Here is a 15,604-nt window from a genome sequence, read left to right as displayed (position 1 = left end):
GACATGGGTCTGAGAGCTGATGGTATAGAGGAGCCTCAAGGGTTAAGATGAGCCATGGATTTCTCCAGGGAAGACGGGGATCTGGGGAGAGGGCAGTACAAAGGAACAAACAGTCCATTTCCCCTTCAGCCACCAGTTGTTTTCCGTGTGTGTGTCCTGAGGGCCCAGCCTTCCGGGGTCTGATCTGGTCCCAGAAATGCAGGAAGCCAGCATCGCAGGCTCTGTCCGAGGCCCAGGCCCATCACGATGGGGCTTCTGAGGAGGGAGAGGGGCACTCCGATTCTGGCAGGGGCTGGAGCCAACGACCGCAGGCCTTTCCCACTGGCACAGAACCAGAATTCCAATATTTCCTCTGGAAATTCTCTCATCCTCAAATAGCCCCGTTTCCCTCTGAACTTTGGGTGCGCGTAGCTTTCTGACTTCGCAGCGGTTCGCTGCTGTCCCTTTTGTGGCTGCTGGGTCCGCAGCCTGAAAAGCACGGCTATGTTTTTAGTCCTGGGAACCTCAGCAAGGGACAGGCCTCGCACCTCGGTCGCAGGTTGCTCAGCCCTGGTAGGGCCGCTTGCGGGAGGCGACCGATCCATGTGTCTCAGTCGTTTCTCTACCTCCCTCCCCCGTCCCCTCATTCCTTCCTTCCACTCTCTCTAGAAATCAATGGAGAACATATCCTCGGGTGAGGATTCAAAAACAAAAAGAGAGAGAGAGCATTGCCGACACCTCCTTCCTTCCCCGGAGGTTTCAGCAGGTGCACAGAGCAAGCTTCCCATAAACAGGAGAGAGCCCGACGCAGTACTTTGAGGGTCAGGCGTCTGCTTTGCAGAAGGAACTCAGTGCCATCACCTGGGGAGAGGGAGTGAGAAAGGCGTTCCCGCTCTCCGTGGTCCTGGCATTTCTTATCATGAGCATGTGTGACACTGATCGTGAACGAGAGATTCGAAAAAGGCATTTGAGCTCCGGACGCCCTCGACGCGTTTCCCAGCCCGGGCCGATGCTCATGGTTCTGATAGATGCCCGCGGTGGACACGACCAGGGGCCAGGGCGAGGGGTTGTTTGCCAGGGCACAGGGCTGAGGCTGGGCAGGCTGAGGGGTGGGGGTGGGGGGGATGTCGCTGCCTAACTTCAGGAGGACAGGCTGCTGCGGCCTGGTCTGCATTCCTGGCCGAGGAGAATGGAGCCCAGAGACACAGGACGGAAATCACCTGCAGAAACAGCTCCTCGCAGCCCACAGGGTTAAACTGAATGGAAACTTGCCTTTCACATACCTGCTGTGTTGTCCTTCCTTTGATGTTTGTTTTCCTAGCCCGGGCCCTTTCCCAGTGCGTCACAGAAAGCTCTTATCAGAGGTGATTTCTGGTGAGGGAGGGAGAAGGATTTCGTTTCCCTTTCTGTGCCTTTCAGCACAAGGCTTGGATTTTCTAACCTTATATGTCTTTCCGTCCTCCTCCCCCGCTCACCGCCAGCAGGAAGTCTCCCTTTGAACTCAGGGTGGTCAGAGGCACACCGCAGTCACTGCTACCTAATTTATTTTTCTAGGTTACCAGTTTATTACAGAAGATATTACAGGGCCCAAATCAACACGGCACTGAAGAGATACAGAGGGTGGGGTCCGGAACAGAGGGCCTTCTGTTCCGTGGAGTTGGGGCTGGGCACAGAGGTGGGTGGAGGCATTCTGGTTCCCAATGCGGAGACTCCTCAAACTCTCCTCTTTCGGGGTTCCCTGGAGGCTGTATGCATAGGCATGACCGACGAACTCATGGGCCATTGGGGACTGAGTCAGCCTCCATCCCTCCTCTCTCTCCTTGGCGACCAGGCAGTGGGACCTTCCTCTATTCATTTATCTTTATTTTTAAAATGTATTTTTATTGATTTCAGAGGGGAAGGGAGAGGGAGAAAGAGATAGAAACATCAATGATGAGAGAGAATCATGGATCAGCTGCCTCTTACAGGCCCCCTACTGGGGATCAGGCCCACAACCTGGGCCTGGGCCCTGACTGGGAATCAAACTGTGGCCTCCTGGTTCATAGGTTGATCCTCAACTACTGAGCCACACCAGCCAGGCACCAGGCTGTCCTTTTAACCACCACTGCTCTGCTCCTTGGTGTGGGGACGTGTAGCCCCAGGAAGGAGGGTGATGACGTTAATACTTCATAGCAATTATTATCCTCAATAGGATGTTGTTATTGATGACCCTGCTCCTCGGGCCTGGCAGGAAGAGGGGAGGTTGGGATACAGGGTTCAGGACTGTTCCTGGCCCCACAGCAACAAAGGCAGAGCAGCCAAAGTCTTCCTCCTTCAGGAAGGTGACTCACCCCTTCCGCCCGGGCAGTCGAAGTCCAGCTGCAGATCCCAGGCCCTTGGCTGGCATCGCCGGCAGCTCCCAGTCTCTCTCCCACCAACTGGGTGTGGAGGGAAGGTCCTGGGTGATTTCCCTTGGCGGGGACAGATGGGGCTTTCGGCAGTCAGAGGAGACTCTCACGCCTAGGAACTCTGGAGATGGGGAAACTGAGGCCGGAGAGGGGCAGGCGTTGATCTCAGTGGCACAGGAAGTCGGAGGCTGGAACCATGAGCAGCTCTTGCAGAGCTGTGCTGTGTGCTCGAGGCTGGCAGCACCATGATAGGGACCAGGCCCAGGGCCTGCCGGGAAACGGCCGTGGCTCAGTGTGGAGTGAGGTCACGACTGGGCAAAGACAGCACCGTGTGGCCACTCCACGGAGGAAGAAGTGGCAGCCTGGTGGCCAGAGGGCGATGCCTGGGATTCTGTTTGGTGGGGGGAGGTGAGTACATCCGGGAAAGCACTGGGGTGAGCCTGGAAGGACGCACCGGGCCAGGTGGAGGGTGAGGAAGAGCATTCCAGCAGGAGGGAACAGCATGACCAGAAGCTCAGTGGCGGGGTCTTGCCCAGGGACTGTGAGAGGCAGGCGAATGGAGGAGTTGAGAGCCTAGATCTTGGAATCGGACTCTTTAGGTCTGAATCTGGGCTCTCTCACAGCTGTGGGCCTTGGCAAGCATCCTAAGCTCTTGGTCTGGTTTTCTTCTCTGTAAAATGCGGGGGGGGGGGGGGTTGTGCCCACCAAAAAGGACTTTTGTGAGCATTAAATAAATGAATCCACATGAGAGAGCTAGGCCCGCAATGACCAACGGCTGCTGTTGACATCATCATTGGTCCAGGAGCGTCCCAGTGGGGCCCAGTGCTCTCTCTTCTGCACTTGGCTCCACCTTGCTCTTTGGGGCTCCAAGACCCCTCCCCCCACCTCACTCTGTATCTGAGACCCCGGAAGGGTGGCCTGGAGAGGCGGGTGGACTCTGGGAATAGGACTAGCGAGTGGAGCTTTTGGAAAATCCCAGCTGTAGTATTGGGATCCAGGAGTTAGGACAAAAGAGAAGAGGGGAAGGTGCAAGTATAGAAAGGGGGCGCTGCTCTAGACAGAGCAGAGCGACACCCCATCCCACGCAGTGGCCCTCTTGCAGGGCAGTCAGCTGGAGAGGGAGGTCACAGATTTATGGCCATTTGTGACACAAAGGATTGGCCCAGGCCTCCCACGCGGGGACATGGAATGTCCAGAAACCACTGGGGTTGGGGGGCAGGAGGAGGGGCGGAGCAGCTGGGGATTCCCGGAGCAGCTCAGCCCCCAACTCTGGTTAGGGGCAGGCAGGGAGGAGCTCAGAGTCACCAGCCTACCTTGACCCACCAGGCCGTATGGAGCCAGAAGAGGCAGCCACCTTCCCAAGGTGACTCAAGGTCAGTGGAAGAGCCCCATGTGAGCCTGTGTCTTTGAGGGGCAAGATGTGCTCATGGCTGGGGTGGGATATGTGACAGGGACACGTGGGAACCAGGACTTGAGGAGATGGGACTGTGTCTAGGGACCCTAGGGGGTCCTCTGCTCTCAGAACAGGGGCTCCTGCTCCCGATGCCGGGCGCTCTGCCCACCTCTGGGACACGGCTTCTCTCTGGGTTGAGTTTTCTCTGTGGCCGCTGCTGCTGCTGTCTCCCAGGTCAGCCGTGGCTCCCACCTCCTCACACCCCTCCCTGCGCATGGCCCCTGCTCACTGCTCTCTTCTCCCTGTCAGAAGCACAGCGGGGTCTTGGGGGAGGGGCTAACACCCCGACCCGTTCTCCAAGATGGGTGCTTTCCCAGAAACTGTCTTTCCAACTGAGTAGTGACTTAATTTCAAATTGGTTTATTTATTATAAAAGAAACAAGTACACCTACCAAATTTATCTTTGAAATCAGTATAACATGTTATCTTAGTCATCTCCGGTTGCTATGACAAATACTGGCTGGCTTATCAACAGCTAAAACGCATTTCTCATTGTCCTGGAGGCTGGAAGTCCAAGTTCACGGTGTCAGCATGGTCAGGTTCAGGTGAGGACACTCTTCCGGGTTGTAGGCTACAGACTTAGTTGAATCCTCGAGTGGCGAAAGGAGGGAGTGAGCGGGCGCTCTGGCTTCTTATAAGGGCACTAATCCCATTCTCGGGGCTCCATCCTCAGGGCCCAATTACCTCCCAGAGGCCCCACCTCCAACATCACAATGGGAATTAGAGTTCATAAAGGAAGCCCTCCATGAAAAAACGTTTGATAAATCAGACCACATGAAAGCTAAAATTTGTGTTCATCAAAAGACACTGCTGAGAAAGTGAAAAGTCAAGTCAAAGAGTGGAATTTAAAAACGCTTGTCCAAAATATGTAAAAAAAAGCACACAAAAAAAACTCCTTTAAAAAAATCAATAAGAAAACAGACTACGTAAGGGGGCCCAGGAAGGTCAAACATTCTTGAACCCAACTTTCACTAAGAGGATTTTCAAGTGGCCAACACACAAAACAAAGCCAACTTGAAGTGGTGTTCAATTGCCTTAGTCACCAGGGACATGCAAATGGAAATAATGAGGCACTAATATGCACCCATCAGCATGGCTAAAAAGAAAATGAGACAATGCCCGAGTACGACTGGAAATCCCATGCGCTTCCGATGGAGATGTACATTGGCACATTGTACATCTGGGAAAAGCCTTTAGCAGTATTTACGAAAGCAGAATGTATGTGTGACCCAGAAATTCTACTCTAAGATACATACCTCAGAGAAATGTGTCTAACAAAAGACATCTAGAAGAATGTCCATGTTAGCAGCATTTATAACAGCTCCAAACTGCAAATGTCTATCAACAGTAGGATGAGTAAATACCATACATTGTATATTCTTTTTGTTTGGTTTTGTTTTAGCCGGATCTTTTTATTTTATTGTTAAGCATACAGTTCAGTAATTTTTAGTAAGAGTACCAAAAAAGAGTTATGCAACCATCACCACCATTAAATGAATCACCTTCTCTATAGATTTGCCTTTTCTGGAAATTTCGTCCACACGGAATCATCCAACATGTGGCCCTTTATGTCTGGCTACCTTCACTTAGCCTAGTGTTTCAGCGGTTCATCCATGCAGGTATCAGCACTTCACTCCTTTTTATGGCTGGATAAAAAGGGCATTGTATGGGCATACTACATTTTGTTTATTCATTCATCCATTGGTGGACATTTGGTTGTTTCCACTTTTTGCTATTATGAATAATGCTGCTATGAATATTCATATTTAAGTCTTCGTGTGGACAAATGTTTTCATTTCTCTTGGGTAAATGTCCCTAGAAGTGCAACTGCTGGGTCATATTAAGTCTTCGTGTGGACAAATGTTTTCATTTCTCTTGCTGGGTCATGTAAAAATGTTATGCTTTCCTTCTTAAGAAACTGCCAAGCTTTTTCAAAGTGGATGCACCATTTTGCATTTCCAGCATCAATTTATGAATGGTCTAGTTTCATCCTTGCTACCAGCTGTAATTGTGTGTGTGTTTTTATTATAGTCCTTTTTGTGGTATGAGGTAGTATCTTATTGTGTTTTACATATCTCTAATGACTAAAAATGTTGAACATTTTATCATGTGCTCATTGGAAGTTCATGTGCCTCCTCTAGTGAAATATCTATTCAGCTACTTTGCCTATTTTTAAATTGGATTATTTGTCTTGTTGAGTTGTGTTTTATATTTTTAGGTACACATCTCTAAGCAGATCTAGAATTTGCAAATATTTTCTAGTGATTAGATTTTCTTAATGGTGATACCTAAAGTTTTAAATTTTTATGAAACTCAATTTATTAATTTTTTTTATGGATTGTGCATTTGCTGTCATAGCTGCAAAATTAAATATTTTCTCCCGAGTTTTGTAGATTTAACTTTACATTTAGGTCTCTGATCCACTTAATTTTGTGACTGGTGTGAGGGATAGGATCCAACTTTATTCTATTGCATGTGGGTACCCAGTTTTCCCATCACTATTTATTGGGGGGAAAAAACCCCTATTCTTTTTCCATTGAATTACCTTGGCTCCTTTGTTGAAAAAAATCAATTGGCCATAAAGGTAAGGGTTTGTCTCAGTTCTGTCCCACTGATCTATATGTCTACTCTTACTCAGTCCCATCCTCTGTTACTATAGGTTTATAGTAAGTTTGAAATTGGGAAGTTGTGTCCTCTAACTTTGTTATTCTTTTTCAAGATCGTTTTTGCTATTCTAGGACCTTTGTCTTTTAATATAAATTTTAGAAACAACTAGTCAATTTCTGCACACACACACACACACACACACACACACCTGCTTGGATGTTGCTAAGGATTGAGTTGGACCTATGAATCAAATGGAAGAGAAATTCCCTATAGACAATGAGTCTTCCAATCCATAGACAAAGAATGTCTTTCTTTTTACTTAGATTTCTTTAATTTCTCTTGGTAAAGACATGTGATTTTTACTGTACAAATCTTGCACTGTGTTGGTTAAATTTGTTTCAAAGTATTCCGTTCTTTTGGTACTGTTGTGAATGAAATTGTTTACCTAATTTTATTTTTAGATTGTAAGTAGTATGCAAAAATACAGTTGATTTTGTATATTGATCTTTTAGCCTGCAATCTTATTGTACTACTATTATTTTTAGGATTTTTTTTTTTGTAGTTCCTTTAGGATTTTCTGCATATAACATCACGTTGTCTGCAAATAGGAATCGATTACTTCATTTTTTTTTTATCTGAATGCCTTTTATTTCTATTTGTTGCTTCATTTCTGGGCTAGAACCTCCCATAAAAGGTTGAATAAAAGTGGCCAGAGCAGAAATCCCTCTCTTCTTCCTGATCTTAGGGGGAAAGTCTAGTTTTTCATCACTAATTTTGGTGTCAGCTGTGGGTTTTTCCTAGATGCCCTTTATCAGATTAAGGAAATTCCCTTCTATCTTTAGTTGTTGTGTTTTCTATCATGAGAGGATGTTGGATTCTGTAAAATTCTTTTTCTATTGGGATGATCATAGGAAGGCTATTTGGAGTAGAGAATGAGAAAGTCTTTGACCCTCAAACACCCTGGTAGTGGCAAGTACCACAAATCGCCATTTCACAGAACTGGAGCCCGGGTCCCAGGGATACAAGGCTTGGTGGCCCAGGTGCCAGAATCCCAGTGTCTGACACAGGCAAAAGCCACACGAGGCGCCCTCTGCCAGCAGGCTTTCACGTGCCTCTTGTTCATGGCACACGGACATAGCACACGGGAAACCCGGGAGCCGGGCCACATGGCCGAAGAGATCAATGGAAGGTGCGGGTTCCTTGCTTTCCTAAGGGATTTCTTCTTGGAAAAGAGCAGTTATGATTTCATAATGGGACTTGCTCTCGGAGTCCAGGCCAGAGCGAGCTCCTCGTTTGGATAAATCCTCTCCTGGCCTGGCCTCCGCTCCTTGGAGGACGCCCATGGCTCTCAAAGACTGGCTGGCTCTTCTTCAAGCCTGCGTCCCCTTCTTCTTGGACACTCGGTTAGATAACGTTTCCCAGCCTTCCTTGCGGCCAGGGGAGGCCACGCGTCTGAATCTGGTCACTGAGATGTGAGCAGGACTCGTGCGCTCAATTTCCAGACCTGGACGGTAAATGCCTCCCGGCCCCTGGCCCTGCTCTGTCTTCCCCTCCTCGGCTTCCTGTGGGTGAGCACAGTGACCTGTCAACAGCAGCAGAGCCGCAGACGGAAGGGGTCTGGGTCCCTGAATCTCATCGGAAAGGTGCCCATTAGTTGGGAGCACCCCTTGTGGACTTCACCTGGTGAGAAATAAACTCCTGTCATGTCTGAGCTTGTTTGTTACAGCATCTGGTTAGCTTACCTGATTTTACCGGTAGGGTTTTGTGTTTTTTAAACTATAGGAGATCTTTTAAATATCTTCTTCATTGCTTTCAGAGAGGAAGGCAGAGGGCTCCTGGTTCATAGGTCAACGCTCAACCACTGAGCCATGCTGGCCAGGCCAGAAGATCTTTACTGTCCTTCATGAATTTAATAAATTTTCCAAACCCACAGAAATCCAAACTATCTTCTTAGACCTCTGTCAATGGGCCCCAGTGTTTCATCTCCTCCTCCCCTCTGAAGGGATCCTCCTGTCATGAATCTATCCTCACAGGGGATTCCAGAGGAATCTTTGGAATCAGAGTGGGAGCGGAGGGACCAGGAGCAGAGGAATTGGAGACAGCAAGTATAGACAGTCCTTTGGAGTTTTCCTGCAAAGGTGCAGTAGTAGAGGCAGAGGTGGGGTCGAGGCACTGTTTACTTAAGACGGGAGAAAGGACAGCATGCCCCATGCAGACGAGAGTGACACAGCAGAGAGGGGGACATCGATGATGGGAGAACTGAGGAGTAAGGGCCTTGAGGAGGAGAGGGGGTTAGTCAGGAGCGAGGCGGAGGCGTGCCGTGCTGTGGGTAGATGCTGTGGTTGTAGGTGGGTGTGCTCTTCTGCAAACTTCTGTTTTCTCAGGGAAACAGGAGTCACCGTCATCAGCTGAGTGTGAGGGTCAGGGAGCCGGGGTGAAGGTGGAGTGGAGGGGAGGGAGAATGAGATGGTCCAGGACAGTGAGAGAGCAGACGAGCCAGGGCAGCATAGCAAGACCTTCAGGCAGCCGGAAGGACCATCGGTGACCTCGCATTTTCCCGTGGCCTGACGGGGGCTTCTCTCCAGCCGTGATCACCATGTAGGGGCAGCGAGTGAGGCGTTGGGTTTCCGCCCGGTTGTGTTTTTGTCAGGAGGTGGCAAGAAGAATGGGAACTGATGTTATTTGGGCAAGAGAGTTGAGGATATTGACAGGAATAAGGAGAGAAGTAAGGGCCTGAGGGAAGAGCAAGGGACAGGGAAAGGGGGCAGGATCAGTCTGGGTGGGGTGGAAGGACGATTGGAATTGGATACTCAAGATAAAGAGCTGGGCGGATAGATGGTGGGGGTTGGAAACCGAGATTATCCAAGTGTGGTTCCTGGTAATGAGGTGGTCAAGGGCGTGGCCTCGGCGTGAGGGGCTGAGGTAGGTGGAGGATACGTTCACAGGAGCAGAGGGAGTCAGGGAGCTGAGAGGTGGCGATGGCTGTCGCAGTGATTGTGACAGAATCACGTGGGAGAGGATGACTATGAGCCGGGAGCTAAGACTGTCCATGGGGAGGGGTGACACTGGGCGTGTGTAGATGGCTGCCACAGGAGTGGAAAGGAACCTGACAAAGGAATGACGCACTGATGCACGCTATGGCCTTGAAAACGCAGGCGAAGTGGAAGGAGACAGTCACAAAAGGCCACACAGTGCAGGGTTATATGGAAATGTTCACGGAAGGCAACCTCACAGAGACAGAAAGGAGCTGAGGGGTTGTCAGGGGCTCGAAAGAGGAGAAAATCAAGAGTGACCGCTGATGGGGGGGGATGAAAACATTTAGGAATTAGCAGTGATGGTCAGATACCTTGTGAAAAGAGGAGAAAATCAAGAGTGACCGCTGATGGGGGGGATGAAAACATTTAGGAATTAGCAGTGATATATTAAAAACCACTGAATCACATCCTTTGAAGAGGAGATCTTTGTAGCATGTGAATTAAGTCTCAATTTACGAGCAAAGACCAAAAACTTGGGGTCAAATACAGAGTCCTTCTGTGTGGCCCCACCAGCTGGCTTCCGTTCTCTGGGCCTTGGTTCCTCCTCCCAGGGGACCGTCGCTCGGGCTGGCCCGGGCTGAGATGGAGGCCACACATGGCTCGTCACTCCCACGTGTGCCTCTGTTCCTAATCAGAGGGCAGGGAGCTGTTAGAACACAGCTGGGCTCTGGCGTCGGATCTGAGCACAAATTCGGGCCCCACCGCTTGCTAGCTGTGAACTCTCTCCTTGCCTCAGTTTCCTTGTCTGTGAAATGGGGATGATGATGGTGGTCTCTTCTAAGTGTTGCTGTGGGAGACGATGAAATAGTGAACATAAAATACAAGACACAAGTCTAGCATGGGTTTCTTCTTCTTCTTCTTCTTCTTCTCCCCCCCCCTCCTCCTCCTCCCCCTCCTCCTCCTCTTCCTCCTCCTCCTTCCTTTTTCTTCATCATCATCATTATTATTGTGGTGGTTGTCATTGTAGCCATTTAGTCTCTCCCATTTTTTCCTTCTTCCTCTCCACCCCTCTCTTCCCATCCAGCCCAGGATTTCCCAGTTGCCTCACAGTCTACCTGTCTGGCCCGAGTGGTGGTCTGGACTCAGCTTTGAAGACCTGGCCTCCTGGCCCGCTCTTGCCTCCCTCCTCACTCACAGGGTCCAGACTCGCCAGCCCTGCATCAGGCGCTCGGATAAATGCTCTCATCCTTCTCTCCAGCTCCCGGGACAAGATGGGGTGCTGACCTGCTCCCACCCAAGGACACAGATGGCAGGATGCTCCCGGGAGGCTTCCGTAAGGCTCGCAGCCAGATGCTCAGAGAGAAATCAGGGGCCCATGTGAGCCCTCTCCCCGGGGGTCCCCCTACCTTTGCTGAAAAGAGGAAGCTCTAAGGCAGCTGCCCCGGGCGGGACTTTCTCTTTGCAAAAGCCCAGACTCTCTACTTCTAGGAATTGGCCCACCAGACGCCCTCCCCAGGGGCTGTGCTGGAGGAGGGTTATTGCCATGGTTGAAGGTCTGGGGAAACCCAAAGTGTCCATCAGTAGGGACTGGCCACACACAACTCGGCCCGCCCGTGCAGTGGAAAAGCACAGGCCACTGGGAGCTATGGAGCTAAACATACTTTAGGGAACTGATCCCAAGTGAAAAAAAACACGGTACAAAGCAGTATTAGGTATGTGCTGCCCTCCCCCGCCCTCCCTCGCTCCCTCTCTCTCCTTTTCTTCCATTTCTCTCAAAGGAACACCTTCACAGGTGCGCTTGCATATGCATAGACCAGCGGTTCTCAACCTGTGGGTCGCGACCCCTGTGGCGGTCGAACGACCCTTTCACAGGGGTCGCCTAAGACCATCCTGCATATCAGATATTTACATTACAATTCATAACAGTAGCAACATTACAGTTATGAAGTAGCCACGAAAATAATTTTATGGTTGGGTCACAACCCGAGGAACTGTATTTAAAGGGCCAGAAGGTGGAGAACCACTGGCATAGACTGTTCTGAAGGAGAAATCCTTAAGCCTGTTTGCCTCTGAGGCAGGGAAATGAAACAGGGTTGTGGGGGGGTGCGGGGTGAGAGTCGGTCAGAGGCGGGACCACGCCTTTCCAGCCCACCCTTTTGGTGCTGCGTGAATTTCACATTTTATCCCTTAGAATAGGCCAGTTACGTGCGTGGAAAAGATCACATCCTACCGAAGGGTATTTATTTGGTGGGAACTAAGTCCCCCCTCCTCTGATCCCCTCCCCTCCCCGCACCCCTTCCCCTGTTTCCTTCCTCAGGGGTCACAATGCGGCCAACTGTGTATCTTTCCAGACACACACTGTGCATTGGTGTAAATGCACGTTCGTACGTAATTACGTACATTTTTATTGTGGTGAAATATATACATGACAAAGTTGACCGTTTCGACCATTTCTAAGTACAGTTCAGCGGCACTGAGCGCGTTCACACTGCGGTACAGCCATCACCGCCATCCATCCCAGAGCTTTGCCATCTTCCCAAGCTGGAACTCTGTCCCCAGGAAGCACGAACCCCCGCCCCCCTCCCCAGCCCCGGCACCCACCGTTCTGCTGTCTCTATGGACTCCATGACCCTAGGACCTCATGGAGGTGGAATCACGCAGGATCTGTCTTTGCACCGGGCTTGTTTCACTCAGCATGATGGTCCCCAGGTTCATCCATGCTGTCGGCTGTGTCAGAATTTCTTCCCTTTTCAGGCTGAATAATAGGCCGTTGCATGGATTTACCACGTTTTTAAAATCTATTCCTCTCCCGATGGACATTTGGTTGATTCCACCTTTATAGACTTTTGTTTTTGTCTTCACTGGAGGATATTTTTCCACTGATTTTTAGAGAGTGGAAGGGAGGGGGAGAGACAGAGAGAGAAACATCGATGGGAGAGAGACACATCGATTGGTTGCCTCCCACACTCGGGGCGAGCCTGCAACCGAGGTACGTGCCCTTGACTGGAATCGAACCCTGGACCCTTCAGTCCGCGGGCTGATGCTCTATCCACTGAGCCAAACTGGCTAGGGCGCTATCCTTTTTAATTGAAAAAAAAGAATTTAAACAAAAGGAGAAGGAAGTCTGGGGGGAAGAGGACTTGTTCTGGGAGCTTCCCGCGAAGCGCAGCGAGCACAGAACGTTCCCGCCCCATCGAGCATGTGCAGGCGAAACATCCCCTTGACCGGCACCTGCCGGTGCTTCCCCGCCTTCACCCGAGAGGAACTCCCCTTTCCTTTCTTTGAAAGCTGCCCCTGCATCCTGCCTGGGAGCTCAGGGCGCCCCGAATGCAGTGCCTGCCTCTTGTCCAACTCCAGGGGCGCCCAGGGCCCTGGGGAGCAGAGGTCGGCCGGCGACACTGTGGCTCACCCAGGGGAAGGGGTGATGGTGGCAGAGGCCGAGGCAGCAGGAAGGGCCTAGGGCCCTGGGAGTCGCTGGGGACACGGGCGCTCTCCGGGGGGAAGCACCTGAGCCTACCCCCTGGAGGGCCTCAGCCCTGGAGGGCCCCGCGTAAGAAACCCCCATTTCAGACGAAGAGCCTTAGACCAGTTCTCTGTCTGCATTTGCACTCCTCCCAACACAGCCCACTCTTCAAAGAGGACTTCCACATTCAGAAATGTTTCCTCTTTTCTCCTCATGTTTTCATTAGGGAACATTTATATATATATTTTTTTTATTGATATTTTTACAGGGAGGAAGGGAGAGGGATAGAAAGTTAGAAACATTGGTGAGAGAGAAGCATCGATCAGCTGCCTCCTGCACGCCCCGACTGGGGTGCCCGCAACAACCAAGGTACATGCCCTTGACTGGAATCGAACCTGCAACCCTTCAGTTCGCAGGATAACACTCTATCCACTGAGCCAAACCGGTCAGGGCTCATTAGGGAACATTTTAAAACAAAAGTTGTTGGAGTAGCTCAGTGATTCCAGCCACCACCTACCTGCAGCATTGTTAACATCTTTCATATTTGTTTTGTCTCTCCCTTTCTCTCTATGGGATATTAATATACCCACACACACATACACACATGTCCAATATATGTACATGCATATATGTTCACATATATGCGTGCCTGAACACATGATGTGCACATAGGCATACATGTGCACATGTTATACAATATGCATGCACTTATGCATATATGTATGTACATATATACACAATACACCTACACATTCATCTACACATACACATTTCCTCTGAACATGAACTCTTTGAAGATAAGGGCATCATGACCTTCATCCTTAAATACTTTAGCATCTCTTGGAACAAGGACATTCTCCTATATACTTTCTAAGTCTTTTTAAAAATATATATTTTTATTGATTTTAGAGAGGAGCGGAGAGGAGAAAGAGATAGAAACATCAATGACCAGAGAGAATTATCAATCGGCTGCCTCCTGCACGCCCCACACTGGGGATCGAGCCCGCAAGCCTGGCATGTGCCCTAACTGGGAATTGAACCGTGACCTCCTGGTTCATAGGTCGACGCTCAACCACTGAGCCACACCAGCCGGGCTTAACATTTGTAATAGAGTGTGTTCTCTACCATGTGGTAAAGCTTTAGGGCTATTCATATGAGAGTGCTTAGCCTAAAGTCTTGACATTTTCCCCCAAGAAGAACTTCGGTTCTGCTTTAGAAGTTTCACGTAAGTTAAAATCTTCATCAAATGTCACTACGAGGGAGGCGACGACACAGGACACCACACAGACGGGCCAGTGACCAGTTTGTATATCTAGAAACTACTCCTCCAAGGTATTTGCACCGGGGAGCCTAGCCTGTCCTGCTGGATTGTACAGGTCCGAGTCGCCTGAACCTCGGCCAGACCTTAATATTTCAGAGTTATTAACAGCTGCCTCTAGGGCAAGTCCAGGTGGCTGGGTTATGACAAATGCATTGTCACGGAGGAAAACAAGGGTAGTCAACCATCTTTAAGAATGCCCCCACCACTGCCTCTCTCGTTTGTCACGCACCAAATCCCACCTCTGTCCCCTGAAATTCCCCTGGTTTCATTCATTAGAAGGGGATTTAAAAGACAAAGACGTAAAGAGCACTTTACATGAGCACTCAGCTTCCCCGTGAAATACTCAGCACCTTAAGTGTCCCCTCCACGTTCTTTCTTCTTCTTCTAGTACCTTAGACGCTGGCTTCGGAGTTTGTGGCACGTGTGGAGGTGGAGGAATAACAGCCCATTCAGAGCTACGCTGTGAGCGGCTGCTTTCGTATCGCTCAGCAATAGAATCCAGGTGTGTCCGTGAGGACTTCCCCAACCGCCCTTACAGATGCCCCACGACACGTCTCCCGCCTTTTCCCTTTCCCGGCGTGTGAGACCCAAGGAAAGCCCTGGTGTCCTGCTGGAGCCCTGAGCCCGCTCTGTATCCCAGCCATCCTCCCACGGGCTGCTCTGCCAGGGAGATGGCGTGCCGTGAGCATCAGGGTTGTGGTGTTTAAATTCCTCCTGCAGTTGCTGTCCTGGTTGCTTTTTATCCTGTTTCCCGGCAGAGTTGTCACCTGCTTCGACCACTTGATTCTAGTTTTGTTTGTCTTTTTAAATACATTTTATTGATTTTTTTACAGAGAGGAAGGGAGAGGGATAGAGAGTTAGAAACATCGATGAGAGAGAAACAAGGATCAGCTGCCTCCTGCACACCTCCTACTGGGGATGTGCCCGCAACCAAGGTACATGCCCTTGACCGGAATCGAACCTGGGACCTTTCAGTCCGCAGGCCGACGCTCTATCCACTGAGCCAAAGCAGCTAGGGCTGTTTGTTTGTCTTCCTTCTGCTGGTGATCTCTTCCATCCTTCCCGAGCAGGACACAGGCGTCACAGGTGCCCCCTGCAACGCAAAACGGCCCTGGAAGTCCTCCTCAGAGCGCTCGCTGCCAGCGGGTGGAGGCCTTCTGCACTTCTCGGCACCTGTGGCTTGTGAAAACCAAGCATCTTCTCTTGTGGACACTAGTCTTCGAAAATCATCCCTCCTCAACTGCCTCGGCTGGAAAGTTTGTCTCCTGCAGGTCTGCAGCTGCTGCCGCTGCCCAGGAAGGTGTAGATGCCACTTTCCCTCCGGAGGTTTCTCCCTGCCCCACCCCCTTGACCACATCACTCACCAGAGCGGTACGTTCGTTACCATCAGACACGGCACAGCACAGTCCCTCACGGTCC

At 50.3% G+C, this 15,604-nt stretch overlaps 1 protein-coding gene and 1 long non-coding RNA gene across 2 annotated transcripts in view; one reads left to right on the top strand and one right to left on the bottom strand.

The window, feature by feature from the left end:
• Positions 1-1,762, bottom strand: part of PLLP (plasmolipin) — a 31,293-nt gene extending 29,531 nt beyond the window's left edge. Inside the window, exon 1 of the mRNA XM_014545523.1 lies at positions 1,595-1,762. Within this exon, the coding sequence (XP_014401009.1) occupies positions 1,595-1,762 (168 nt within the window). The remainder of the gene's footprint in view (positions 1-1,594) is intronic.
• A 1,924-nt stretch (positions 1,763-3,686) lies between these two features.
• On the top strand, positions 3,687-15,403 carry LOC106727349. The gene is made up of 3 exons (XR_001363525.1): positions 3,687-3,739; positions 14,574-14,687; positions 15,256-15,403. It is a non-coding gene; the product is annotated as an uncharacterized LOC106727349 (long non-coding RNA).
• Positions 15,404-15,604: the final 201 nt, after the last annotated feature.

Source organism: Myotis brandtii, unplaced genomic scaffold (genome assembly GCF_000412655.1).
Source record: "Myotis brandtii unplaced genomic scaffold, ASM41265v1 scaffold411, whole genome shotgun sequence".
In the NCBI taxonomy this organism is placed as follows: Eukaryota; Metazoa; Chordata; class Mammalia; order Chiroptera; family Vespertilionidae; genus Myotis; species Myotis brandtii.
Note: the sequence above shows the minus strand (reverse complement) of the source record. Positions and strands in the feature narration are given on the sequence as shown.